At 38.4% G+C, this 27,720-nt stretch overlaps 1 protein-coding gene across 3 annotated transcripts in view; it reads right to left on the reverse strand.

Annotated features, from left to right (window-relative positions):
• Positions 1 to 27,320, reverse strand: part of LOC127619112 (signal peptide, CUB and EGF-like domain-containing protein 3) — a 127,367-nt gene extending 100,047 nt beyond the window's left edge. For all 3 annotated transcript variants that reach the window (XM_052091868.1, XM_052091872.1, XM_052091867.1), the window contains exon 1: positions 27,002 to 27,320. In XM_052091868.1, the coding sequence (XP_051947828.1) occupies positions 27,002 to 27,110 (109 nt within the window). In that variant the 5' untranslated portion in view covers positions 27,111 to 27,320. The remainder of the gene's footprint in view (positions 1 to 27,001) is intronic.
• Positions 27,321 to 27,720: the final 400 nt, after the last annotated feature.

Raw genomic sequence — 27,720 nt, forward strand, 5'->3', positions numbered from 1 at the left:
GGGAACAACAGCACAAACATTAGCCATTATTAGCAATGGATTTGATGAATTCAAATTGTCTAGTTGTCTAGTCCCACTCTAGAACATTACATCCTGTTTTTTCAACAACAAAAAAATATTATTTCAAAAATGATAATTATATAAAAAGAATCAAGTTTATACTTTATATGTGAGTTAAGTTGCTCCCTTAGTGAAAAATGGCTACTGTTAGCCCTTTTTCTATCCTTTGAAGCACCCTGTTAATGTTCTCGTGATTTTGTAAATCATCTTATCGTAGAAATAAGTCGTTATCATTACAGTTTAAATGCATTGCCCAGACAATATATCTAAAAGTCTGCTATACTGTTTTATATAAATACTTCCTTGTATTCAAGGAGTTCAAAAGGCACTGCATAACAGGAAGGACCAAATGATAATTATTTAAAAATCACCATTTATCAGCCAAATGCATAGAGGGTGTTGATAGAAGTCTTATTAATTCATCATTTGGCTTTAATTAACTCTGTGTCAAGGTTCTTTGCTAGTTAAAGTAATACGAAACAGCACAATACTGATCTGTCGAAGACAATGTTGTTATAGAATAGCAAGATGGATGTGTGTGTTTGTGTGTGTGTGTATCTCAATGAGTGTGTGTTTGTGTGAGTCTGTTTACAGACTGCTTGTGTTTACATTCCGGGGAGTTGGTCCTAGCGTCAGAGGCTGCAGTAAATGAATGAAAGGAAATGCTTTATTCTGCTCCGTAATGGAAAAACACTCCATGGATTTACCTGTGGTTAAAATGAAAGGTTGCGTTTGGTGCCATGAAGCTGCCGTTCGCCAGCTCGCACCAAGATGGCACAAAGCCATTAGAGGAGACCCTGGGAAAAGTTATGAAACTCGCTAATTGAGTCATGACTTATGGTGTCTTATGTCTTATGATGCCTGCTGGGACATAGACTATTCAAATCTATTCTGAAATAATGTTTGTGATCTGTTTTGTGAAACAGAAGTGATTCTGTTCCAGCAACAAAAAAAAATGTAATCCATCCAATAATGACTTTTTGATCTTAAAATCATCAGAAAACTTCACACAAGTTGCTCCGTGATTGACCCTGTTTGTCTGGATGCAGTACTTGAGATGTTCTCAATTTTACTTTGAGTCGGATACTTGATGGAAACATCCTCAGGCACGGACGCTTTTCATGTCTGGATTTTGGCATTGCTCATCCCTGTCTGTCGGATGTGCCTCGAGGGAAATTAGATAGCGATCAGTGATTTCGTCAGAGACATCCCTCGTCATACACTTGGACATTGTCAAAAGAAATTCAGACATTTTAATAGGCTTATTTGGTTGCCCGAGCATGCTTTAAATATCAAAGGTATGATAAAGCGATAAAGGCTGTCTTTTAATATAATTAGCATGACGCTATGGCTTATGAATGAAATGAAGAGATTACGGGACGGGTGTATTTGTTCTAGAACAAGTTGTCATCTCGATTAGCTCTCTGATATCAGTCCTTGAAGCAACTAAAGCTTTTTTGTAAAAGAGATTGAATCCCTGTTGAAAAGACTAGCAGACAATCTGTTGTGTTTTCGATGCTGGTCACAATTCATTGCTGGTTCACCATATAAAATAAAAATGGAAAGAAAACTCCCATTAATTTTTTCCATAGGTTAATAATTTTTTTATTGACAAAACTACCGCGAGCTCCAAGGTTGTTCGTTGATGGTATATGCTTCTGCTGAAGCCATCAATCCGCAATATTTAAACTTTGGAAAATGTGTTTAATAGTGGAATTCCTGGTGAAGAACTTCACTACCCATGATCCTGAAGAGGAACGCTTCACCAATCAGAGAATCGTGGTCAACAAAATGCACCAAAAGAGCTCCGCAAGTCTCCCTACACTCTCAAAGTAGTTGTATACACTGATGAGCCAAAACATTATGACCACTCACAGGTGAAGCAAATAAAGTTGATCGTCTCCTAACAAGGCCACATGTCAAGGTCTGGGTAGATTAGATGGTAAGTGAACAATCAGTTCTCGTAGTCAGTGTGTTGAATGCAGGAAAAATGGGCCTGAGCGTAAAGACCTGAGCGACAAGGGCCAAATTGTTATGGCCAGATGACTGGGTTACAGTATCTCTGAAATGGCAAGGCTTGTGGGGTGCTCCTGGTCAGCAGTGGTGAGTACCTACCGACAGTGGTCCGAGGAGGGACAAACCAAAAACCGGCGATAGGGTGTTGGGCGCCCAAGGCTCATCGATCTGGTCCAAACCAACAGAAGGTCTACTGTGGCACAAGTCACAGATAATTTTAATGATGGTTACGGTAGGAATGTGTCACAACACACAGTGCATCGCACCCTACTGCGTTTGGGGCTGCATAGCCACAGACCGGTCAGAGTGCGCATGATGACCCCTGTCCACCATTGAAAGTGGTTACTATGGGCATGGGGTCAGGTTCCTCTTTGCATTAAAACGTTTATCTAGACTTGGGAGTATATCAGTTAGTTTTCAATTATACGGGTTGGAATGCGTTTGTACCGTGGTTCATCTGATTTTGAAGTCTAGCGACGCATCTGAAGTATCTGATTTAGCAGCGTCAATCACACAGGCGGAGGCACAACCTCGGCTAATGCACCTGTATGGCTCTGTAGACGGATACGGCTCAATGGACAGAGCAGCGCGAGCGCAAAGAAGGTGCGTTTTTACTCGCAGAGGCTCCTAAACGACACTAACTGCACTTTAGGCAGAACTTGATTGATAATTAATATTATCGTATCACTACTTCAGCTCTATTACATTTGTCATAGGCTACGTTAGGGGTGTGAGGGAAGATAATTCATTTATGTTACAACTTATAAATATTTATATTTTGTATTTATTGGTTTTACATTTGTTTAGAGCAGGTTTATGGGACATAATTAAAAAAATGCCATTGTTTGTTTTATAGAAATCATCACCTAACCATGGTAGTGAAGAAGATCCATGTGTCCATGTGATTACTATGGTCCTGTTACAAATACCATTGTTCAAAATATTAAAATAAATAATTAATGAATGAATTACAATTTTCAAAACGGCAAATGCAAAATACAGTATCTCAAAATCATAGCTGTAATGTAGAGCATTTCAGTGGGACAAAATATGCAATATTATTGGTCTTTTCACTTATTTTTGAAATATATGAACAATATCACTTTTATTATTCGTTTCTGTCTTTGCATTTTCATTTTTAAGGTCCCAGATAAAGCCCTCCGTCTCAGACTCATGACGTGTCAGCCTGCTGAATTTATGACCAAAAATGATGCAATGCATTGAAGTTGCATCAAGCAAATTAAGCAAATAACACAAATATTGAGTTTTGATTTGCTTTTGTTTTTTCACTTCAAATTATGAAGCACGATTCATCAAACAAGGTTGAGAATGACTGTTTTAGTAAATAAAGTGACAATGTTCAATAAAACAATAACAATTTCCCCAAAGAAAACATGTTTTATTTTAAACATTTCAATTAGAAAAGGAATATAATGCAATATTTCTTCATGAATTGCCAGTTTTTTGATTTTAGAAGTTAGTACAGTAGATAGCACCTGTGGAGATGACAAAAATGGCAAATTCCGCTCAAACAAAAATAGTTAAATAAGAGTTTCCACAAAGATATTTTGGTGCCGGCCAACGTGTCTGAGAATTGTAAAGTTTACCAGACAAATTGGACAAATCTGGTCATCTCATTTGTCTATTTATTTGTGCTGTAACATGATGGACTATACATAATGCGATATAATAATGAAGTCAAATGAACAATAAACATTTGGTCATTATAGCATTCATGCATTCATGTAATTAGCATCTAATAATAACAATAATAAAACAGAAGGCAAAGCAAAGGCTGTTTTAATGCGATTCTGAAGTGAGATGTGAATGGGCTGCTTTTGTCATCATTGGGATGGTGTTACACTGTACCAAGTGTGCCGCACAAGCCCTCAAAAGTGAAGCCAAAACGTCTTGATCGCCCCCCGGTGACTGGTCCTAGTATAGGTCATAAACCCCTGCCTCCCCATGTTACTCAACGGGACGTGAGACCAACTAAACAATTAAATTACACTTCACATATCTTTTTTCCAAAGATAGTTTCTATCACGTTGATGTAATTTCAAGTGTTTGTTTTCAAAATATGTTTGTTTTTAGTTTTTTGATGCTATAAAAACGGTGCTGTGACATCATGATTGACAGCTGTGATTGACAGGTTCTCTGAGCGAAGTAGTCACTGAAGCACCAACTGACTTTTTTCGGGATCTTCGGAGGACTGAGGAGATTGGAGCTTTAAATGTAATATCTAAATTTCTATAATTAATTATTTCACACCGTCATAAGTCAAAAGTCAAAAGTGCAGGGGCGTGTGCTTGCGATTGATTCAGCGAGAGTGAGGCGGGGCCTTGATTTCGCGGCTTTACTTCCTGCTCACTACTGCGCAGGTCTGGTCCCGAAATCGCAACTGCTCAGACTCAAGTCCCAAGATGTCAGCGCCATATCGGGACACTGGCGGCTTCAGTTCTCACCAATGGAAAAGAGCAAAGGGGCGTCGGCCATCTTTTTTTACAGTCTATGCACTTTACACTTATGGCATCAACTAAAGGGCTTGAATTTGTCAGACATTGGGACGTTTTAACAATCAAAAACAAGTAACAGAGACTCAAAGTAAAATTATTTCAAACTCACCCCAATGTTGACCTGTTTGTAATATTGTGATTCAAAGAAACTAACTAATCTGATTTCCACCTTTAAAAATTGTGCGTTTAACATTTTCTCCAATATATTAAAGGAAAATTCCAGGTTTAATACGTTAATAAGTTAAGCTCAGTCAATAGTCCCACCGGCCTGCTCGGTTCTCCCGATGACCCTGATCGGCCCAAAAGTGCTTCGGTCCACCGGGAAAATGCCCGGTATTCCAGATTACCAGTCCAGCCCTGAATACATAGTATCAGTTTTCGTGTTCCCTAAGAAATGCATTCTGCTTTTATAGAAATGTTAACATGTTTTAAAAATGAGGTGCATTAGGCCTGGGTTAACCTAACCCTAACACGTCTATGGGATATTTAGTAAGTCCAATTGTAACATCATCAGTCCAATTGCTTAAAAAAGTAATAGCACAGAAACCACATGACTTAAGGTACAATAGTTCCCTATAATAATGTTTAGCACCATGTCTAAGTGTAACACCAACAGAAGTTCTTTCCTAAGAGCTGATATTCCTGGCGCCTGCTCAGTCTGCCCTAAAAAAAAGGGGAAGAAACTCCAAAAGACTTCTCGATCCCAGAAGAGCAACATTGTAGACATCATTTGAGGCATGTTGTTTATATTATGAGCCAATAAATAAATGGGCTCTTGGAGAGGTCGGGGTCGGAGAGGGTGTGTAGGGAGAATCCAGGCTCGATGCGTGTGTGTGTTCACTGTTGATTACAGTATGAATGAAAGCAGAAAAAGAGCATTAAGCTTTTAGGTTGTTTAGAGGCAATGTATGTGCCATTTTGTCACCACAAAAGCTTCATTACAGTTTCATGGAAAACTTTCATTAAAGGAATAATTCACCCTTAGAATGAAATCATGATTTCCTTACCCACATGTTGTTCCAGACCCATCCGTATAATGAACGTTAATGGGGAACTGGGGCTGTCAAGCTCCAAAAGACCAAAAAACTCTGTTAAAGAGTAATTATATTATATTCCACATCAAAGTCATTGTTCAAGGATAATCTTGCCCGCCATCGAAGCTCTGAAATGGACAACGATAATGGCACCGCTAATGGCAAGTTGCTTTGGTTCTTGTTAGTCACCTTTTCTGCATTGCGCAGTGTTGTTTTGTGGTCCGTTCTGCATAACACGACGGCTCTTTTTAGCTTATCGTGACCATTCGGCACGTTTCGCGACCGACCCATCAGCCCGCTCGGTTCTCCTGACCGCCAGTCCGCCCCTGATCGGCCCCAAAGTACGTCAGCCCACCGGGGAAATGCCCGGTATGCCAGATTACCAGTCCAGCCCTGTTTGAATCCATTGGTGCTATATTTAATTTAAGAGTTGTTTTGTGACAGGGCAGAGGGCGGGGCGGGTCGTGATTTTACACACCCCTCCCTCCGCCCTGTCACATGGATTAACTGATTCATTCAAAAGAATGATTCACTCACAAACTGGACATCACAATTTCATGGACTGGTCTCTTCCCTACACAAAGCTATCAGATGGCTTTAGAAGACAGAATATAGTCATATGGACCTCTTTAATGGTGCTTTTTAGTCATTTTGGAGCTTGATAGACTTTTCACTTACATTACAAGACAATGAGTGAACAGGATGTTCTTAAAAAAAAGTAAGAAAATCACATTTTATGTTCACACAGAAGACAGAAAATCATACAGATTTTGAACGACATGAGGGTGAGTATGGAAGCCGTGGAGTGCCATTTAAAAAAAGAAGGAAAAATTCAATGATCAATCTATTAATTTGAAAATAAAAACATGAATAATTAAAGCAATTTATAAATGGACAAATTTAAATTTGCTTATTTAATTCATGTTTAAAAATTCATATGTGTATATTTAACAATAAAATTACGCATTGATAATTCATGTTTAAAATACACAATTTAAAAATGGTTTATTAATGTGCTATTTTATTGTTACATTTAATTGCATTTTAAACATTTAATATATGATTTATAATGCATAATATTTATTGTTAAATATACATATTTATTTTTTTTATTAAATAGGGACATTTAAATGTGTCTATTCATTTGTCCATTTATAAATTGGTTTATATACTCACATTTTTATTTTTAAATTAACACATAGATCGATCATTTATTTCTTCCTGCTTTTTTAATTGGCACTCCGTGGCTTCCATAGGCGAGTAAATAATGTCAGTATTGTCATTTTTGGGTGAACTATCCCTTTAATAACGGATTTGTGTACTGTGTGTGTGTTTTTGCTCTTGGTGTTCTTGAGAATTGAAAGGGCATTAATTTGAAGGAAAATGTGACTCACTGGGTTTTATACTGACATTGCGGCTGCTGAGCCCTGAATGTCTGAGCACTGATATCGATAAAGGCGCCACAACAAATGGAAGGAAGTCTCATGAAAAGAATTAATTCCCCTGAGTGGAAAACAATGTGTTGCAGACCTAGAAATGAATTTAAATGAATGCAACAACCCATTGTGCATCAAGTTTAAGAAATGTTAAAGTTCAAAGGATTTTAAAATATGCCACCAAGACTCAATGACTTAGGGGAGAATGGGGCTTGTTGTCACGAGGGCATTATCTCAGTAACGGTAAGATTTAGAGTCAAATGCCCAATTGTGCAAATGTGTGTTTTCTCTTGCAAAGGTTTTAGATGTTGGTTTCAAAATCCTAGGATGATTTTTGTGAAATATAGCCTCCAACTACAAATATCATCTTATCATCGTTATTCTATAGCTAAGTGAACCACACTAAAGGGGCTTTTCCACTGCACGGTACATCTCGACTCAACTCGCTTTTTTGGGGTTTTCCACTGTGGAAAGTACCTGGTCCCTGATACTTTTTTTAGTACCACCTCGGTCGAGGTTCCAAGTGAGCTGACCCGATACTAAATGTGACGTCAAAATCACTGCAGATCACTGATTGGTCAGGGAGAATCGTCACTACCAGCGTCACTGTATTTGCGACACGGGCCATCAACCCGCTAGTTTTAAAGTTAGCAACAGTGATAGCAATATCATTTGTTCACATGCCTTTCGAATTGTGAAAAAAGAAATGGCTGTGCGCAAAACCACGCCGTGGTCAATAAACGAGGTGCAGACGGTCCACTCGATAGCGATGAGCGAAACGATAAAGTCTCTCAGAAAGTGTCTCAGCTGTTGGCCGCACACGGCTACCACCGGACCTACCAACAGTGAAGGGAAAAGTAAAAAACACTTAAAAGTGACTACAGAACCATCAAGGAAAAGTAGAAGTGGTTCGAACAAATGGACACACTCTAAACCGCCGAGCAATGGGAGGGAGAGTGCCCTGGACTGGCGTTGATCCATGATGGAGGATGGTACGTTTTGTTACGTTAACTCTATATTCTGCTTGAAAGCTTCACTTTATTTAGTTGAGCAGCTACTGGAAGCTTCTAAAACAACCAGGCAAATTTAACTGTTACACTTGTGTAAAATCCCCATGCAACAACTGCTTTATGCAGCACAATGAGCTAGTAGCTAACAGCTAGCGGTCGTGTTATTGTTTTGGTCAGTTTGTGTCGTGTTTAAGATGATGTCACGGCAGTAGAAGCGGCGCAACTATGACGATCAGCCTATAATCCCGCCCACGTTGATGCAGCACTAAACTGCAGTGGAAATGCAAGCTCAGAAAAGTAAAGTGAGTCGAGTTAAGGCAAGTCGAACCGTAATGGACAGTGGAAATGTGTCATAAAAAACCACATTGGCTCACATTAAATGGATAGTTCACCTAATAATGGATATTCAGTCATTGGGGTGTTCAAGCAAAAACTCATTTGTTTATCCAAAATATAAAAGGGTATGCTATTAAATGTCAGGTTAACGCAGGTTGTCTCAATAATATTAGAGAAATGTATTAATAACAATCCATATTTTTATGTTACGTTTTAAATTTTTGCTGTGTCATTATTTATAATGTGTTTCATCCTTGTGTTTTACTGTTTAAATGAAGTTCAAAGCCTCTTATAAGCTGTTTAATGACCAGTTCTATTGTGACAGCTTTCCCCATATAGTATGAAAACATGCCCCAATTAAAGACCAAGTTGTCCACCAAAAGGTCAATAATGGTGGAAACTTGTATGGTATGTGGCTATACAGAAATGGACATTCAAAAACAATCCTACCTATATAGATTCTCCCTCATGTTTAAAATTCCTGTCATATAATCCCACTTGCTGACTGACATCAACGTGAATAAGCCGATGGTTTTCTCCAGCAACCCTGCAGTTTTTTGTTTTTGTCTTAAAACTACTGTGTCAGACGTTACCTGCAGGGCTGCTGACAGATGATATCGCACCAACACAAATACCAACAAAACTCTGACAGCTTGTTTGAGAAAAAAACAAATGCCTAATTAAAGAGGACGAGGCTGAGCCTGGCTTCATTAAGATTTGAGAAGCTGGAGAAAAATGGCCAGAGTTTGCGTTTATGAAGCTAAATTAATTTAAGTGTTCACGTGGCATTGGTGAGCATCCTCTCAGGGATGCAGGATCGAGTCTGGCCTGTTTTGTCCCAATTCCATTTGTCTTTCCTTCCCTCCACTTTCCCATTTTTCTACACTATCCAATCAATTAAATGGCAAAAAACCCATACATACACTACCGGTCAAAAGTTTTGAAACACTTGACTGAAATGTTTCTCACGATCTTAAAATTGTTTTATGCTTAAATGTTTGAAATTCGTTTTGTAGACAAAAATATAATTGTGCCACCATATTCATTTATTTCATTACAAAAATACAATTTAATTAAAATAAAAAAGGTTTAGAAATTGATGACTTGGACCGAATAATTAAGAAAAGCAGCCAATAAGTGCCCAACATAGATGGGAACTCCTTCAATACAGTTTAAAAAGCATCCCAGAGTGATTCCTCAAGACGTTGCTTGAGTTCAAGAGTTCATGTCTGCAAATTAGGCAAAGGGGAACTACTTTGAAGAGGCTAAAATATACCACAGTTTGATTTATTTTGTTTTTTCTTTAGTCACAACATAATTCCCATATTTCAGTTTATGTTATTCCATTGTTGTGATGACTTTAATATTATTCTAAAATGTGAAAAATAAGCGATGGTGGTGATTGGTGGTCAAGGCTGTGGGTTGCTGACCTGAAGGTTAGGGGTTCAAGCCCCAACACTGCCAAGATGCCACTGTTGGGCCCTTGAGCAAGGCCCTTAACCCTATCTGCTCCAGGGGTGCCGTACCATGGCTGACCCTGTGCTCTGACCCCAGCTTAGTTGGGATATGTGAAAACATGGGGCAGCGGTGGCTCAGTGGTTGAGGCTCAGGGTTACTGACCAGAAGGACGGGGGTTCATGCCCCAGCACCACCAAGATGCCACTGTTGGGCCCTTGAGCAAGGGCTGACCCTGCACTCTGACCCCAGCTTAGATGGGATATGTGATATGAGCTTAGAAACATAAAAAACTAAAGCACAGGGTAATGCACAAAATTAACTCTTGAGTCTATGTAAAGGCCATCACATTTGTATTATTTCACATTTTATTATTCAGAAAAACAAATAGTGAAACTTGGCTTTTTATAAAATGCGCTATTTCCGTGTTTAGAGATTTCACGTACATACACACATACCAGCTTGATATGCTTCAGAGTTTCTCTTACCGCTTCACAGTTACTTTCCAACTTAAAAACAGATCCTTGTCTGTTGGTTTGCATAACTCCAACAAGAAATGTAAGCGCAGCGTAGTTCTAGCGGGAAGACTAGCAGCTGTACATCATCGCACCATTAGCTGGGTAACTCCTAGCCAATCACATGTAAGCCGTTGCTTTATAAGTCGGCTCACAATCACATTGCTGTTTCAGTGTGCTAACATGGCAACCTCCACCACCCCACCACCACCTGTTGAGTCCCGTCCTGCATGGGGGTAGGCTCCTCGCCCCTGCCTCCTATCTCCGGCAGGATATGACAGTTCAGAGTACAACTTCTTCGGACCTCCAGACGGGGATTACGCCAAAGAGAGACATTCATTTTCTGTTTTATAGTCATCAAATAAATGTCATCTTAAATTTCACTCAAGTCTTCCTGATAGAAGCGAATATCAATAGAGTAGAATTCAATAATAATCCAAATATTACAAGTACTGATAGTGCTATACTAGACTTTGTTTCAAAAGCACAGACGGCCTCACGGGGCTGGGCGAAATGACGATAAGTGTCAACCGATAGAGATTTCGCAAAATCCTGTATATCGTGATATGTAAATATCCAAGTGCACAGCGTTGGCTTATCTATCAGTGCGCAGGGCTTCACATGAGACTGAGAGAATTGAAGAAACATGAACAGGGTTTTTCCGGCATTGAATTTAATGACCTTCATCACACGTTTGGCACTTTAAAAGCACTAAATCTTCTCATCTGACATGCGAATGTTTCCGGTGACTGTGGTGAATGGTGACTATGGAGCTCCGAAGTGCACGTGAGTCCAGCAGGCTTTTCGATATTTGTGCTCCAGAGACAGGAGAGCTCAGTGCGGGATCTCTCGTGCTACTCAAAAATGTTTGACACAGGAAAACCCCAAATGAAGAAAGAACTCTCCACATAACAGGACGACTACCAGACAGGTCAAGAAAATGAAGAGGAGCTTGATATGTGGTGCGACATCTGTGGTCTGGACGAAGATAATCACTCATAATACAAGCAATATGTTTTACCACCTCAAAATGAAGAACGCAAAAGTATATTATGATATCCAAAAGATGAACGCGTTCATTTGGTTATTTATTTATTTTATTCAAGTGTTTATTTTCGTTGGATATATTTTTACTTATGTTTTCTTTTCTTTGAGAAGATCTTAAGTTTCTTGAGCAAAGTTTATAATAATAATAATAATAATAATATTGCTCAACAAGGTGTACTGTTATGTTTCACATTTTGGTAAGGTTAATTTTTTAAAACAAATAGATTTTTATTTATTTATATAATTATTTTTACATTGTCTTGTTCCAAATAAAGTTTGGAAAAAGCTTTAATTTATAAAGTATTTAATTCACTAACTGGGGTTCCAAGAATAGGTATTAAAATATGGTTATTTATTATACAGTATAAACCTATTTTTATTGATTTTCAAGAAAACTTTAACTATATCGTGATGTACTGTATATCATTATTGTGATATAAAATAATGGTCATATCGCCACCCCTATAGCATCATATGTTCTTCTCTTATTCAACACCTCTACGATACACATCCACAGCACTCGCTAGAGGACTGCGAAATTTGATGAGAGATTTGGAGAAAAAGTATTCAGCACTGCTCATGACAGAAAAATATGCAAAGAAAAATCAATTTGCGATATTTGAGATAAAGTGTTTTTAATAGTCACCTAGTTGGCGCAGAACAAGTACTTGATTAGTCGATTAGCCTTCTCATCTAGAAGTTTTCAGACATTTAAAAAAAATTTAAATAAACTTCATTATCTATAAATTTCATAATATTTCCGATTTAATAACAATTAAGCTCAATCGCCAGCATTTGTGGTAAAATGTTGATTATCACAAATAATAATTTCACCTCGAATTTCATTTCTTTACAAAAGCAAGTGAATGGGGCCAATTTTTGGAGGGTTTAAATGACCGAAATGTGAAGCTTATAAATGTATTAAAGCACTTACATAAATTATTCTGTAAAAACTTGTGTATTATTTGAGCTGTAATGTTGTTTAAATGATTTTTTCTTAGTGTGAAGTGTTTTAGGGGTTATGGCTGAACATAGTTGAATGAAGTTGGATATAACTTTACACAGAAAAGATTAGTAATCAATTTTATCACACTATAATCATGTTTACATGCATATGGTTTTTGTCTTGTGGCTATACTTTTGAAACAGTGAGTATTTTAATGTTTAAGGATTGGCCACATTCCCTTCCATTGTGCCTCACTGAAGCTCGGATGTTTGCTCTTTTTAAAGAAGTCAAAATAAAGTTGTGTTAATCAACATTACACCACAAACTCCGTCAATTGAGCTTAACTTGTATTGAACCTGGAATATTCCTTTAAGGAAACAGAAATTCTCCTCTAATGTTGACTTAGTTTGCTCTCTTTCCTGAATTGAAACACCTCTGGCCACCTCATCTCTGCTAAGTTTGTCTACTAGCACCCTGTTTTGCCATCTGTTTTGGCAGAGGTGAAGCCAATCTCTGGACCCTTGCAAGCAGAGGCCAAAATTAACTCTCTACCACATCTGTCAGTGGCTGGTGAATTGAAAATAGTAACCCATCATTAATATTTATTGGATATGAATCTATATTTCATTTAACTCTATATTTACTTCTGTTCCTGTAAAAATGCACTTATTTCCCTTCTTAGGAAAGAAAACAAAACAATATGTAAAAATATAATGCTTTACTAACATTTTCCAAACAAAGCCTTCCACAGTAATAAGATAGAAATGCCCTAAAATAGCCCCAATTCAAGTAATATTAAACACTTCGCTAAGTCTTAATGGAGGTTGACTAATTTAAATAACTAGTTCCCTTATAGGTTGCATATTCATTGCAATGGCCATTAAATCTCTTAAACTCTCATCATCCACAATATTAATCAGATGACAGACTGTGCTACAGCAATCGTGAAACTGCATTCAGGGGCGGCAATGCCAGCGCAAAGCGTCGCTTTGAACTCCACATGAAAAGCGCTTGCAGACAAAAACGTCTCATTCTGCATTTTCGTGATAGTTAGGCCTTGACGTGCTTCTGTGGTCATTCAATTGTGCATTACAGAGGCAGCAGAGTACTTGATTTTTGTCACAAGTCCCATCTGAGCTTGTTTTGTACAACAAATAGCATTAAGAGGTCCTTTCTCCATCATTTGATAACTGAAGCAGAATATCTGTTGTGTGTGTGACCTTCATCACATGCATACACATAACAAAGTTTCCGATCAGTGTTTATGCTGAATTAATGGTAAATACGCTAACAGAGCACTTTATTAGCAACAGCTGTACACCTATTTATGTGGTTATCTAATCAACCAATCATTTGGCAGCATCACAATGCATAAAATCATGCAGATACAGGTCAGGAGTTTCAGTTAAGGTTCAAATCAACCATCAGAATGGGGAAAAAGATGATCTCAGTGATTTGCACTGTGGCATGATTGGTGGTGCCAGATGGGCTGGTTTGAGTATTTCTGGGATTTTCACACACAACAGTCTCTAGAATTTACTCAGAATGATGCCAAAAACAAAAAACATCCAGTGAGCGGCAGTTCTGCGGACGGAAACGCCTTGTTGATGAGAGAGGTCAACGGAGAATGGCCAGACTGGTTCGAGCTGACAGAAGGACAACGGTAACTCAGATAACCACTCTGTACAATTGTAGTGAGCAGGACAGCATCTCAGAATGCACAACACGTCGAACCTTGAGGCAGATGGGCTACAACAGCAGAAGACCACGTCGAGCAGTTTATTAGGACTATAGTGTTCCTAATAATGTGCTCAGTGAGTGTATTCGATAAATGTGTTTTCATTGTCGTTTATGTGCATGTCTTCTTAATGAACAAAAAATGGATCCACCTCAAGTGAGCATATGAGCTGTTTAATGCACATTTTGGAAACTTAATTTGCATCTTGGTGTTTTTATCTGGAATTTTGTATGCAATATCCTATAATTCACATAATGGAACACATGGATGGAACCCAGCTAGTGTCTCAACTGAAACTTTACAAACTACTCTGGAAAAATACATCATGTGAGCGGTAGAGTTATAGCAGTGGTATGTTCAATTTAGTGTACATTATTAAGCATTAATACACATGTAGGGGAGTGTGGGGCACAAACTAATGCAGGTTTAAGAGTTTAAGAGTTTCCACACAAACTGGTATGATGAACCTACATTTGTTTAACCATTGCCACAAAAATACTAGTGCCAAAATTCAAAAAGCCTTGGAAGATATCGGCAAAATTTAACAATAGCAAAATTTCACATGAAAGATAGTTTTACATTTACATTTATGCATTTGGCAGACGCTTTTATCCAAAGCCACTTACAGTGCACTTATTACAGAGACAATCCCCCTGGAGCAACCTGGAGTTAAGTGCCTTGCTCAAGGACACAATGGTGGTGGCTGTGGGGAACGAACCAGCAACCTTCTGATTTTAATCTCTGTTTTTGGTGCTTATTTACAACTAAGCAAACTTTGTATCATTTCAGTTTGTTAGCTAGCAACATGCATACTCGTTTAATGCTTACCTAGACAACAAAAGTGACTTGCCAGGTTTAAATCCCAGTTGCGCAGGTGGGGATTTAATTAGAAAAACCTACATGCAATTCCATGTTTTTATGTGTTGTGTTGTGTCTTCAACTATTTGCTTGCTTAATTTTGGTATATTTTGTGGCTTTGTTGTGTGATCAGTGTTGAGTGTAAAAAAATTACCGGTTACCAGGTCATTGGGGCCAGGGGAATAGACCCCCCTAAAAACATGCAAATATGCACACATGTATAGGGCACACTGCATCATTTCACTTCTCTTATTTACAGCTAGACATTACAAATTGTATAAACTCTATTCATGAAACCAGACCACATATTTGTACCAGACATGTGTCAAATTTAAATGAAAAAAGAAAAATAGTTTGAAACCCAAGTGCATTTGCAAAAAAACTAAAAAGTGTAGTTTGAGCCCAGCTTTCCCCTATTTTTTGTATTTTTATAGGGCCCTGAACAGGTGCGTGCTTTTGCCTTGTGTTAGCTCCACCAATGCTAACTGAGAGCCATTTAAAACAGAAGCTCAACTTACACACTCTGGATCTTAACGCGTAAATGTCAACAGCATCACGCGCAACACTTTCTACAACACTGACGGGTTTCATTAAAACCTTCAGAATGTTATTAAATGAGTTGCATTCTTGGCCATCTTTACGATGTGGTTCTATATATTATCATTAATTAATGCCTTAGATGCCATGAACTAACAATGAAGACTCATTTCTACAGCATTTATTAATCAATGATTAAATGTACTGTACAAACTCACTGTCAAATGTTACCTATCTTTCAATATCAATTGGTTTTTTGGTTTCAAGTCACAATAATAAAAAGACAAAAAGCGGTCATAGATTAATTCACCATAGAAGGCTTCAACTAAGATTCCTCCTTTCCTCGTGCGCCATTTAAAGTCTAACTAGGAAGGCATTCACGCGCTCTTGCTAACACATACAGATGTGGTCTCAACACTTCCCCTGGATCCGACCACACCATCCGTGTAAACTTCTAATGATCTAACCCAGCAGTGTCACTTCAGGCTTAGTAATTGTATGTTACACCGTAAATCGCGCTCAGGCTATGTATATACCTCCAGCCCTACCCGCTAATTAGCAGAGGCATGTTTGCTTTCCTTCTGTCTCCTAACGATCCCTGCAACGAGGGGAAAAAACTTGCCATTTTTGCCTGCTAACCGGCATGAACAATTATATGAAAAGCTGAAAAAATTTTCTGCTTCAACTGCCTTTCATTTGAAAATATAAGCGTAACTCGTAAAGCTCTGTGTTTATTCAGTACACACATCTAAATCATCGTAATCAGTATTTTTGCCTATTTTTTTTCCCAGTAAAAAAATGAAAAACATGCTTGAAACATGATACGTTTACTTTGGAAACTAATAAGAAGATAATTAGACTTCAGAGAACATATCTTGAATTAAGTCTATTTTTCTAACCTCGTTTGGGAAATCGTTTTTTCTAGTTGAGAGCATAAACAGCACTACATTTAGTTCAGTTTACACTTATAGTAAGGCAGAAAGGTCATGGGTTTGATTCCCAGTTGAGCGATCACTTTGGATGATAAAAAAAAGGTCTGCCAAGTGCATAAATGTAAACAGGGTAAGAAAAATAAAATGAATTCAAGATATTTTTAACATAGGCTTTTTGATTCCAACCCATAAATTTAATATTCGGTTAAATCACTGTCCGTATGTTTGAGCAATCATAACAGAGATGCTAACCATGTCAAATACCACTAAAATGCATAAAAACCATGCAAAAGTACCATTATATATCATGGTAGCGCCATGTTAATTTAGACACTGTGGTAATACTATAGTAAACGAGTATGGTAATCATTCAGTGTAGATCAAAGTAGCATGGTTTTACAGTATCTAGGGATGCACCAGTCTGATTCCTGGATCGGTATCGGCTCCGATACTGAAGTTTTTAGACGGATCGTGTATCGGTCCGACGAGCCTGATCAAAATCCGATACAGTTTGTTAGTCATGTTCGTTACTGTCAAGCTCAAAAAAATGACATAAAAGAACCATAAAACACCATTAAAGCCGTTCATATGACTCGTGCATTTTATTCAAAGCCACTTGAAGACGTACGATAGCTCTGTGAATCACAAAAGACTGTGTTTATTAATTAGTAATATATAAAATGCACGCACAGCGCCAGAGCGTCAGTAAATGGCGCTGCTTTGTTTACATGCACACATTCGTGGCTATTTCTAGCCTTCGCGCGGTGCGCAATATTTGAGCGCTACTCACGAACATCATCTCAGATGTAGATGCTCAATAGTTCGGTTCACTTATATGCATTTAGAATGGCACCGGAGGAGCATTTTACTAGTTTACTGTGAACTTGCCTACAAACAGACACTTACAGGACGTCCTGGAGAGTTCAGAATGTCAAAATAAAAGCGTGAAGGTTTAAAAGTTAAAGGTGCATGATTGAGATATATTACTATATATATATATTACTATTATAATATATTATTATTTGTTTACAATTTATAATAATATTTAAGTTGAATGGGCTCCAAATAATTTGAACAAAATTTAAATATACAAATATAACAATTTGTATATATACAACAAAAATAATACAACTAAATTGAACAAAAAAGAGATTTGAATCCTTTAAAGTCCAGACAGATGTTGAAAAAAATGGCTTATTTTCTACTGAAGACTTTTACTGGAATTACTGTTAATTTTGCTGCTACATTATCCAGTAAACTAGTTAATAATAAAGTGTTTCTTAATGATCTTTACATTTATATTGAAATAATGTGAAGTTAGAGGTTTGTGTTTCTTTACATATTAAAGTGTACACCCAATTATTTCCACACAATAATGCAAAGATATTCTAAACTGATTATGCCAAAAACAACACTGGTATCGGATCGGGATCAGTATCGGCCGATAATGAGAGTTCTGATTTCGGAATCGGATCGGAAGAGAAAAAGTGGTATCGGTGCATCCCTAGTTTTATCATCTGACACCAGAATTGCCACATACTTTTACATTTACATTTATGCATTTGGCAGACACTTTTATCCAAAGCAACTTACAGTGCACTTATTACAGGGACAATCCCCCCGGAGCAACCTGGAGTTAAGTGCCTTGCTCAAGGACACAATGGTGGTGGCTGTGGGGATCAAACCAGCGACCTTCTGATTAACAGTTATGTGCTTAGACCACTACACCACCACCACCCCACAAAGCTTTTAAAGGGAAAAACATATGATCCATCGAATCACATATTACATTTGTCTAATGATGATGAAGCAGAGTACGCTATAACACTATAGACACCATAGAGTACATTCAGACCGAGCAGTGTATGACATGTTCAGGAAACTCACAGTAGCATGTACATTTAAAATCTGACTGAGCTGAACAGTAAAGATACTTCGCCATGTGGCCGACTATAAACTGCTGCCTCAAAAATACACACTCCGCTTCGGGACAAAAATGGAAGATTGAAACTGGTCATTTGTACAAAGATGTACAGAAATACAAATGAAAGACGAGAGAATACTTTTATCTTAGCAATAGGAGGAAAATGACTGAGCAGTCATTTCCACAACATAAAACGAAGAAATTCATAAATGAAATACAACCTATACAATTTCACCAATGGTGTAATACAAACTAGCTTGTAAAGAAAACGAGAACTTATAACAACCAGCAAATTCAGGAGCTCTACGTTGTTTCATGAAGTATCAACTTTATCTTTTTCTCCTAAAATTCTAGAGGAGAACTAAAACTAGACACAAATTAGTCAAGTGTTTTCATGCAGATAGAGAGCTTTAAAACGAGTGCAAATGGCTTAGCTAAAATAGCTACAATTTGGTATTTTTAAACAAACAATCAGAACTTTAGTGCCATGCCAAATCTGAGCACAGTCTGTCGAGATTTCTTCTGAAACTCTAGAAAAGCAACATTTGATTTGAACTTTTATCAAGAGAAAGGTCTGAGAAGTCGTACTAAAGCAGTCCTTAAGCCTCCATTTGCTCTCCATTTAATCTCATTGCAGTCTTGGAGAAACCATTGACATACTGAAGAGATCTCGATTTCTCTCCTATATGGGGTTGTGAAATTACCACAGTCTCAGAAAAAAGGTCTCAAAAACATAAATCTGATAAGCTGTAGACTTCACAATAGGAACCTTCTTCTTGCTCTCCATTTAATCTTATTGCTGTTTAGAAGAAACAATTACGATATTCAAGAAATCCCCTTTGTGCTTTTTCTTTCCAACAGGATGCTCAGTTAATTTGGTCTTGGGAAAAGATAAAGAGTCATATTTGAGTTCATAGTGAAGTGTTGGTATCTTGGTAAACCTGAGCACCGTTTGAGACAATGTTGAGATATCATTCTGAAACTTTAGAGAAGCAACATTCAAGATTACTGGTTGATTTTCGAAGAGGTAGTCCTTAAGCCTCCATTTGCTCTCCATTTAATCTTATTGCAGTCTTGGAGATACAACTGACATTGTTGAAGAGATCTCAGTGATTCTCTCACCCATGAGGTTGTTCAGTACCAGATATTCTCTAAATTTGAGTCTGGAGTAACAAGCAGAGAGAGACAGAGATCATCTGTCCCCGCCTCTGACAAGACCATTGCTCCAGACGCACAAAAGAATACTTCAACTTTATTGAGTGAAAGGCAACACAAAGCAAACAAAACCCCAAACCGCTGTCACACCACCCCTCCCCTGCCGGCCTCTCCGGCTTCTCCCCTGCTGCTATTCAAGGAAATGTGTATTTCCCACACTGGAGTTGTCCAGCAGAGTCTGCCCGCCAGGGGTTTTGCCTAAGGGTGGACGAAGAGACAGACTAGAGGTTACATCAACACACATACCGCTGTGGCATGTCACATGCTTACCACCGGTTGCCTTGGCGCTGTGTTAGCGACCAGTTCTGGGCCAGGAGGGATTTGGACAGCAAAAGCAAAACTGACCTTCTCAATTTCTCATTCTTTCCTTGCTGAATAAACAGCACAAGCTGGTTTTCTGGTCTTAGCTGGTCTCCAAATCTGGTCAAGTTGGCCTATTTGCTGGTTTTAGAGGGGTTTGGGGCACTGATTCAGCTTGGTAGGCTGGAAGACCAGTTTAGACCAGTTTGGCCAAACTTGGAGTCAAGATAGACCAGCTTATATGCTGGTCTTAGCTGGTCTCCAAGACAGGTCAGGCTGGTCTGCTCGCTGGTTTAGAGGGGTTTTGATGTTTTACACAGCTTGAAAGACATCTTGGCCATGCCGGAAGACAGCAAACCACCTTAGGCTGGATTAAGCTGTTTTTTTGGTGTTTTTTTAGCAGGGTGTTCCTTCTGCATCATGAATATCAGTATCTTATTTCATTTGTTTTTGTCTTCCAGTTTAGTAAAAAGAAATATAGACAGATCTGTCATTCCATATGGCTTTTTAAAAGCCTATTATCAACCCCATTTACTTATAATTATAATTATTACGATGAATTATGATATCCTCACGGCGTTAGTAACCTGTTATTACGGAGTCATTGATGAAGGACAAAGACACTCATAGCCAACATCTGTGTTGAATGAATACTGACCTAACAAACGGCACCCTTTAATCTGAGTCACTGTCTGTTTCATATGATAATTTTTAGTGTTACTGATGGATTTGACAACCAACAGGTCTAAATTCAGACAGAATAGCTCATACAAACATATAGAAAGAACCAATTAAGGTAAAAATGAAAGACAGAGCGAACAAGAGTGAAATAAAGAAAAGAAAGAAAGAACGGAACAAAAAAAGAATACAAGATTGAACAAAAGCAAATGAAAGAACATCAGAAAGCCAATGAGAATAAAAAATATGTAAATATAAAGGAAAAAAAACACAAAAAATGCAAGCAAAAGTGACAAAAAAAGTGAAAGAGAACGAGAGAACCAACAAACAAAAAGAAGGAAAGGACCAATTAATAAAGGCAGAGCAAACCAATAAACAAAAAACAAAGGAAGAGCAAACAAAAGTAAGAAAGAACCAACTAACAAGAGTTACAGAAAGTGTAAAAAGAAACAAAAGAGCCAACAAACAAATTAAGAAAAAGCTATTCAAGGAATGAAAAAATAAAGAACAGAAGAGTGAACAAAAGTGGATGAAAGCTGCCACAAAACGATCAAACAAAAGAATAAAACAACAAACAAAATATAACCAATAAAACAATAAAAAGCGAACAAATGAGCGAGCAAAAAAAAGAAAGAAAAGAGAGAACCAACAATCAAATTAAGACGAAAAAAGTAAGGTAGTGCAAACGAAAATGGAAAGCACAACAAAGACACAAACAAACAAACTAAAAGAACAACAAAGCAATAAAAACGAAAGAGCAAACCAATTAACAAAAACAATACATCCTAAATGAAAGAGTGATAGAATAAAAAAGAAACAGCAAAAAGATAGTGTGCACAAACAAATGAAAAATAAAGAATAAACAAAACAAACAAAACAATAAAGAATGAGTGAACGAAGTGACGTTTTTCAAAAAAGAAAGTAAAAGTAATATTTCAGTGCCGTGTACTTAATCTCCAAATATATAAACTGTAGCTGTACAGCTCAAAATATTTTTATCATTTCTCATTTCTCTCTCGATTAAATGACAGACAACAAACTCAACGGTACTTCAATATCATCTCCAGCATAAAACTCCACTAACAGAGCACATTCAACTTTTGAAAACAAAATTAACCTTTGATCATTGGTTTTCTGGAAGCCAAATAAAATGCAACTGCATTTCAAATACACACACACACACACACACACACACACACACACACACACACACACACACACACACATAAAATGCACACAAATCCAGCTTTGACCTGGCTGTCTTCCAATCATGAACAGGTGCAGGTCATTAGGCCCGACACTGCCACCTTCCCCTGTTAGATGTGAGAAATCCTTGTTGTGGAAAATTAGAGTGAAAGTAGTTCTAATTACAAAATGTAAATATTGAGTTTTCCCACAATGGGAATCAGACCACCCAAGATGCAAAACAACCCCCCGCCACCACCCCCTCCTTCTCTTCTCTCTTTCTCTCTGTCGTCCATACTGCCTGTCAATGACCCAACAGAAGCCTTTTTCTGGGTTTAAGTGTAAAACATGAACAAATGTACACATAGGCTACGTTCGGAATGACATGCCACCTTCCTATTACAACATACTGTGCAGTACACATTAAATAATGCATAGTTTTTATAAAAATTCATTATTTCATGATACGCGCTTAGAGAAGTAGTATGGTACATTGCTGTCATACCTTATTATGTGGGATTGAGTATTCTGCACATTTTGCATATGTGTAGTAGGTTATCCTGGTATATAGAAACTTTGCATTGCATCGCTATTCCAAACAGCCATATACATGCATGCATACACAGAAACAACCAGTGACATCATACCACATGTCATACTATTATGTGCTGCGTCCATATGAAACCTGTAAAACTCAAAGTATATCCTTTTATTTCTCACAGTGTAACTCCACTCCTGCAAACGTATATGATTTCACACAAGAAGTGTCACGGACACCCAGGCGTATATCACAGTCTGAACAATTTCTGAGCACTGTTCACAGGTAAACGTTAAATACTCGACTTCTTGGTGCTAAATACCTTTAAATGGCCTCCATAAGCCTCTCAGTATGGGTGTCACAGATTTTCAGCTCTTAGCCACATATGGAACTGTGCAACATGTGGTCTGGACCGATTGCGCCCCCAGGAGTCACCATTTGTTGACGTTTGTTTGTACGGAGAGCATGTCGGCGAGTGATGAGGAACTGAGGTGAATGAGTGCTCAGCTGAACCGACCCCATGTGGAATCTAGATCTCCATATTTTAGTGTTGGCCCTTCTGGAAACCAGATCACTGAACTCTAGAGGTGTCTGCCCATCTGGATTCTAGATATCCTAGTTTGAGAGGCATCTACCCTTAAGAACTCTATATATTTACATTTTAGGGGAGTTCTAGATGTGGTGCCCCTTTGGACTCTAGATACCTTCATTTGAGTCTATATCTCTGGATACTTAATTTATTATAGTTTTTTTAGAGATGCTTGGCCATCTCGCTTCAGACTGGGATGTTCTAGAGGCGTCTGCCCCTCTGGATTCTAGATATTCTTGTTTTAGAGGTGTCTACCCTTAAGAACTCTATATATTTACATTTTAAGGGAGTTCTAGATGTGGTGTCCCTTTGGACTCTAGATACCTTCATTTGAGTCTATATCTCTGGATACTTAATTTATTATAGTTTTTTTAGAGATGCTTGGCCATCTCACCTTTAGATAGCCTCAGACTGGGATGTTCTAGAGGCGTCTGCCCCTCTGGATTCTAGATGTTCTTGTTTTAGAGGTGTCTACCCTTAAGAACTCTATATATTTACATTTTAGGGGAGTTCTAGATGTGGTGCCCCTTTGGACTCTAGATACCTTCATTTGAGTCTAGATCTCTGGATACTTACTTTATTCTAGAGCTTTTTTTAGAGATGCTTGGCCATCTCACCTTTAGATAGCCTCATTATGGGATGTTCTAGAGGCGTCTGCCCCTCTGGATTCTAGATGTTCTTGTTTTAGAGGTGTCTACCCTTAAGAACTCTATATATTTACATTTTAGGGGAGTTCTAGATGTGGTGTTCCAGATACCTTCATTTGAGTCTAGACCTCTGGATACTTACTTTATTGTAGAGGTTTTTTTTAGAGATGCTTTGCCATCTCGCCTTTAGATAGCCTCAGACTGGGATGTTCCAGAGGAGTCTGCCCCTCTGGATTCTAGATATTCTTGTTTTAGAGGTGTCTACCCTTAAGAACTCTATATATTTACATTTTAAGGGAGTTCTAGATGTGGTGTCCCTTTGGACTCTAGATACCTTCATTTGAGTCTATATCTCTGGATACTTAATTTATTATAGTTTTTTTAGAGATGCTTTGCCATCTCGCCTCAGACTGGGATGTTCTAGAGGCGTCTGCCCCTCTGGATTCTAGATGTTCTTGTTTTAGAGGTGCCTACCCTTAAGAACTCTATATATTTACATTTTAGGGGAGTTCTAGATGTGGTGATCCAGATACCTTCATTTGAGTCTAGACCTCTGGATACTTACTTTATTGTAGAGGGTTTTTTTAGAGATGCTTTGCCATCTCGCCTCAGACTGGGATGTTCTAGAGGCGTCTGCCCCTCTGGATTCTAGATATTCTTGTTTTAGAGGTGTCTACCCTTAAGAACTCTCTATATTTACATTTTAGGGGAGTTCTAGATGTGGTGTCCCTTTGGACTCTAGATACCTTCATTTGAGTCTATATCTCTGGATACTTAATTTATTATAGTTTTTTTAGAGATGCTTTGCTATCTCGCCTTTAGATAGCCTCAGACTGGGATGTTCTAGAGGAGTCTGCCCCTCTGGATTCTAGATATTCTTGTTTTAGAGGTGTCTACCCTTAAGAACTCTATATATTTACATTTTAGGGGAGTTCTAGATGTGGTGCCCCTTTGGACTCTAGATACCTTCATTTGAGTCTAGATCTCTGGATACTTACTTTATTCTAGAGCTTTTTTTAGAGATGCTTTGCCATCTTGCCTTTAGATAGCCTCAGACTGGGATGTTCCAGAGGAGTCTGCCCCTCTGGATTCTAGATATTCTTGTTTTAGAGGTGTCTGCCCTTAAGAACTCTATATATTTACATTTTAGGGGAGTTCTAGATGTGGTGTCCCAGATACCTTCATTTGAGTCTAGACCTCTGGATACTTTATTGTAGAGGTTTTTTTAGAGATGCTTTGCCATCTCACCTTTAGATAGCCCCAGACTGGGATGTTCTAGAGGAGTCTGCCTCTCTGGATTCTAGATATTCTTGTTTTAGAGGTGTCTACCCTAAAGAACTCTATGTATCTACATTCTAGGGGAGTTCTGGAGGTGCCAATTCATTGGTGTCTAAAATGCTGGATAATCACTAATCTAGAGGTTTTTTTTAGATACTTGCCTCTAGAAGGAAAGTTTTTGAGGTGTCTGTCCATCTGGACTCTAAATATCCTTATCTTAGAGGTGTCTGCCCCTAAGAACATAATATATCTTCATAAATGAGTGGTTATATAGGAGTCGGCCCCTCTGGACTCTAGATATCTTTATTTTAGAGATGTCTACCCTTAAAACCCCTATATTTCTTCATTACAGAGAAGTTCTAGAGGTGTCTGCACATCTGCATACTAGATTGCCTCAAGAGTCTGTCCCTCTGGACTCTAGATCAATTAATTGGGCTCAAGATTGCTGGATACTCACTTCATTCTAGAAGTTTTTTTTAGAAGTTCCTGGCCATCTGGAATTTAGATTAGCTTAATTCTGGGATGTTCTAGACATATCTGCTCCTCTGCATACTGGATTGCTTCAGTAGACGTGTTCCAAGATTAGCTGCCCCTCTGGACTCTAGATCACTTCATTAGAATGTGGATCGGATACTCACGTTATTCGTTGGCTGTTTTATTTCTAGATGGCTTCATTCAGGGATGTTCTAGAGGTGCCTCCTATATGGACTCTAAATTGCTTTATTCTAAGAGAGGTACTCTAGATTTAATTCTAGAGTTGTCTCTATATCAATTCATTGGACTCTAGATCACTGGATAATCCCTTCAAATGTGTCTGGACTCTAGATACATTTATTCTGGGATGTTTAGAGGAGTCCCTATGGACTCTAAATCACTTTGTCTTCTAGAGGTGCCTACCCTATAGGATAGGATTGCTTCACTCCACTATTGTCTGTCCCTCTGCACTCCAAAACACTTAATTGGACTGTGGATTACTTCATTCCAGAGGTGTTCTGGAGATGTCTACTTCTTTAAACTCTGGATTGCTTAATTCTACATTTCTAAAGGTGTCTTCCACCCTGAACTTTGGATTGCTTCGTTCTAGTGGCGTCTGTACCATCCACATCAAGTCCATCCACTCTTTTGACACTGCCCAATTTCACCAGAACAAATGCATAAGGTTTGACATAAAATTACATGGTACAAGATATTTATATTTATGCATTTGGCAGACACTTTTATCCAAAGCGACTTACAGTGCACTTATTACAGGGACAATCCCCCCGGAACAACCTGGAGTTAAGTGTCTTGCTCAAGGACACAATGGTGGTGGCTGTGGGGATCGAACCAGCGACCTTCTGATTACCGGTTATGCCCACTACGCCACCACCACACCGATATTCATATTTTTCTTAGCATCCGCAAACGTGCAGCTCCAAAGAGCAAAAACGGACCATAAAGACCTAATTATATCACACCTCAGATTATCGATGTAAAATACTATCATATAAACTATGCAACTATTTCCATTGTCTGCTTTTCAGCACACATTTGTAGCAACAAATGAAAAGATGCTCAAAGCACCATTTGAGGTTCCTCAGCCGCCACACCAGCCGAACCCTCTGGAGATCCTCCAGACACCATTTCTGTTCCTTAAAAAAGTACTTTTAGCTCCTGCAAGAACTCTAAATAACTCTAGACACTGTCAATGGTTCCTTCAGTAAATTCATCAAACAGGAAAGTCTTTAAGGCTCTTGAAATAGGCTATATATTGAAGTTCGTACAGAAATAGGATATTTGAGGCTCATTTAAAGGGTGTCTGGAGGATCTCCAGAGGGTAATGCTGGGGGACCCGGTAAAATACTATCATACAATCTATTTAACATTTCTATTGTATGCCAGCACACCCTTGTGCAGAGATTATTTTACAGTTTGGTGCATCATTATCACAGTCAAGGGCATGTAGGGGGAAAAGCATCTATCATGAAACTGTTATAATAAACACACCTGCACAGTAAGCAGTTAAATGTTCAATTACGTTTAAAAATACTTGTCTGAACTTGCATTTGTGTAGAAACACAAACTTATCTCCCATAAGTTGTTCAACTGCGCGCAAATCATGGAACAGGGTTTTTTTTTTTCTTTCTTTCTTTCTTGCAGGCAGTATCTCCTTAGCCAAAGGGTGCAGATCATGTGAAGGGTGAAATAACAGGGAGAGAAAAGGAAACTTACCTTGCGGGTTTCTGTTGGCAGAAGCGGCGGCTTGCTCCTGGACAAAGGCGACGAGACCGACGCAGAATAATCCAAAAGCAGCGCGCAGGAGAACATGCATGAACATCATATTGAAACACCTTTAACCCCCTCACAGAAAGAAGAATTGTAAAGAAAAAAAAATACGAGCAATTACAAGACTTTGAGTCCAAACGTGAATGAAGCTTTATTCCCAGCGCTCGGAAACGGAGCTCCAGTGAATGAGAGAGTGTGTTTTATTTCTTAGTCTTTGAGAGACTGTGAGAGCGAAGATCAGGAGGAGAAACGCGGTCGACTTGAGCGCCCATGCTCTTCACTCATGCAGGAGAGAGAGAGAGAGAGAGAGAGAGAGAGAGAGAGAGAGAGAGAGAGAGAGAGAGAGAGAGAGAGAGAGAGAGAGAGAGAGAGAGAGAGAGAGAGAGAGAGAGAGAGAGAGAGAGAGAGAGAGAGAGAGAGAGAGAGAAGGGGGAGGAGAGATGCAGAGAAGCGCGTTGCTCTCTCGCTCTGTCTCTGATTCGATGGATCTTTACTGGTGTGACTATTAGAAAACAACATTGTCACATCACTATAGTCATATCTCACTGTAAATACTGAATATATATATATATATATTTAAAATAAATTGCATATGCAACCTGTTAAAGGGCTGTTATTAATCCAGTTAAGTTGTAAAGGTCCTGTACTAAAAAAAAAAAAAAAAT

The sequence above is a fragment of the Xyrauchen texanus genome, chromosome 25 (assembly GCF_025860055.1).
Source record: "Xyrauchen texanus isolate HMW12.3.18 chromosome 25, RBS_HiC_50CHRs, whole genome shotgun sequence".
NCBI lineage: Eukaryota > Metazoa > Chordata > Actinopteri > Cypriniformes > Catostomidae > Xyrauchen > Xyrauchen texanus.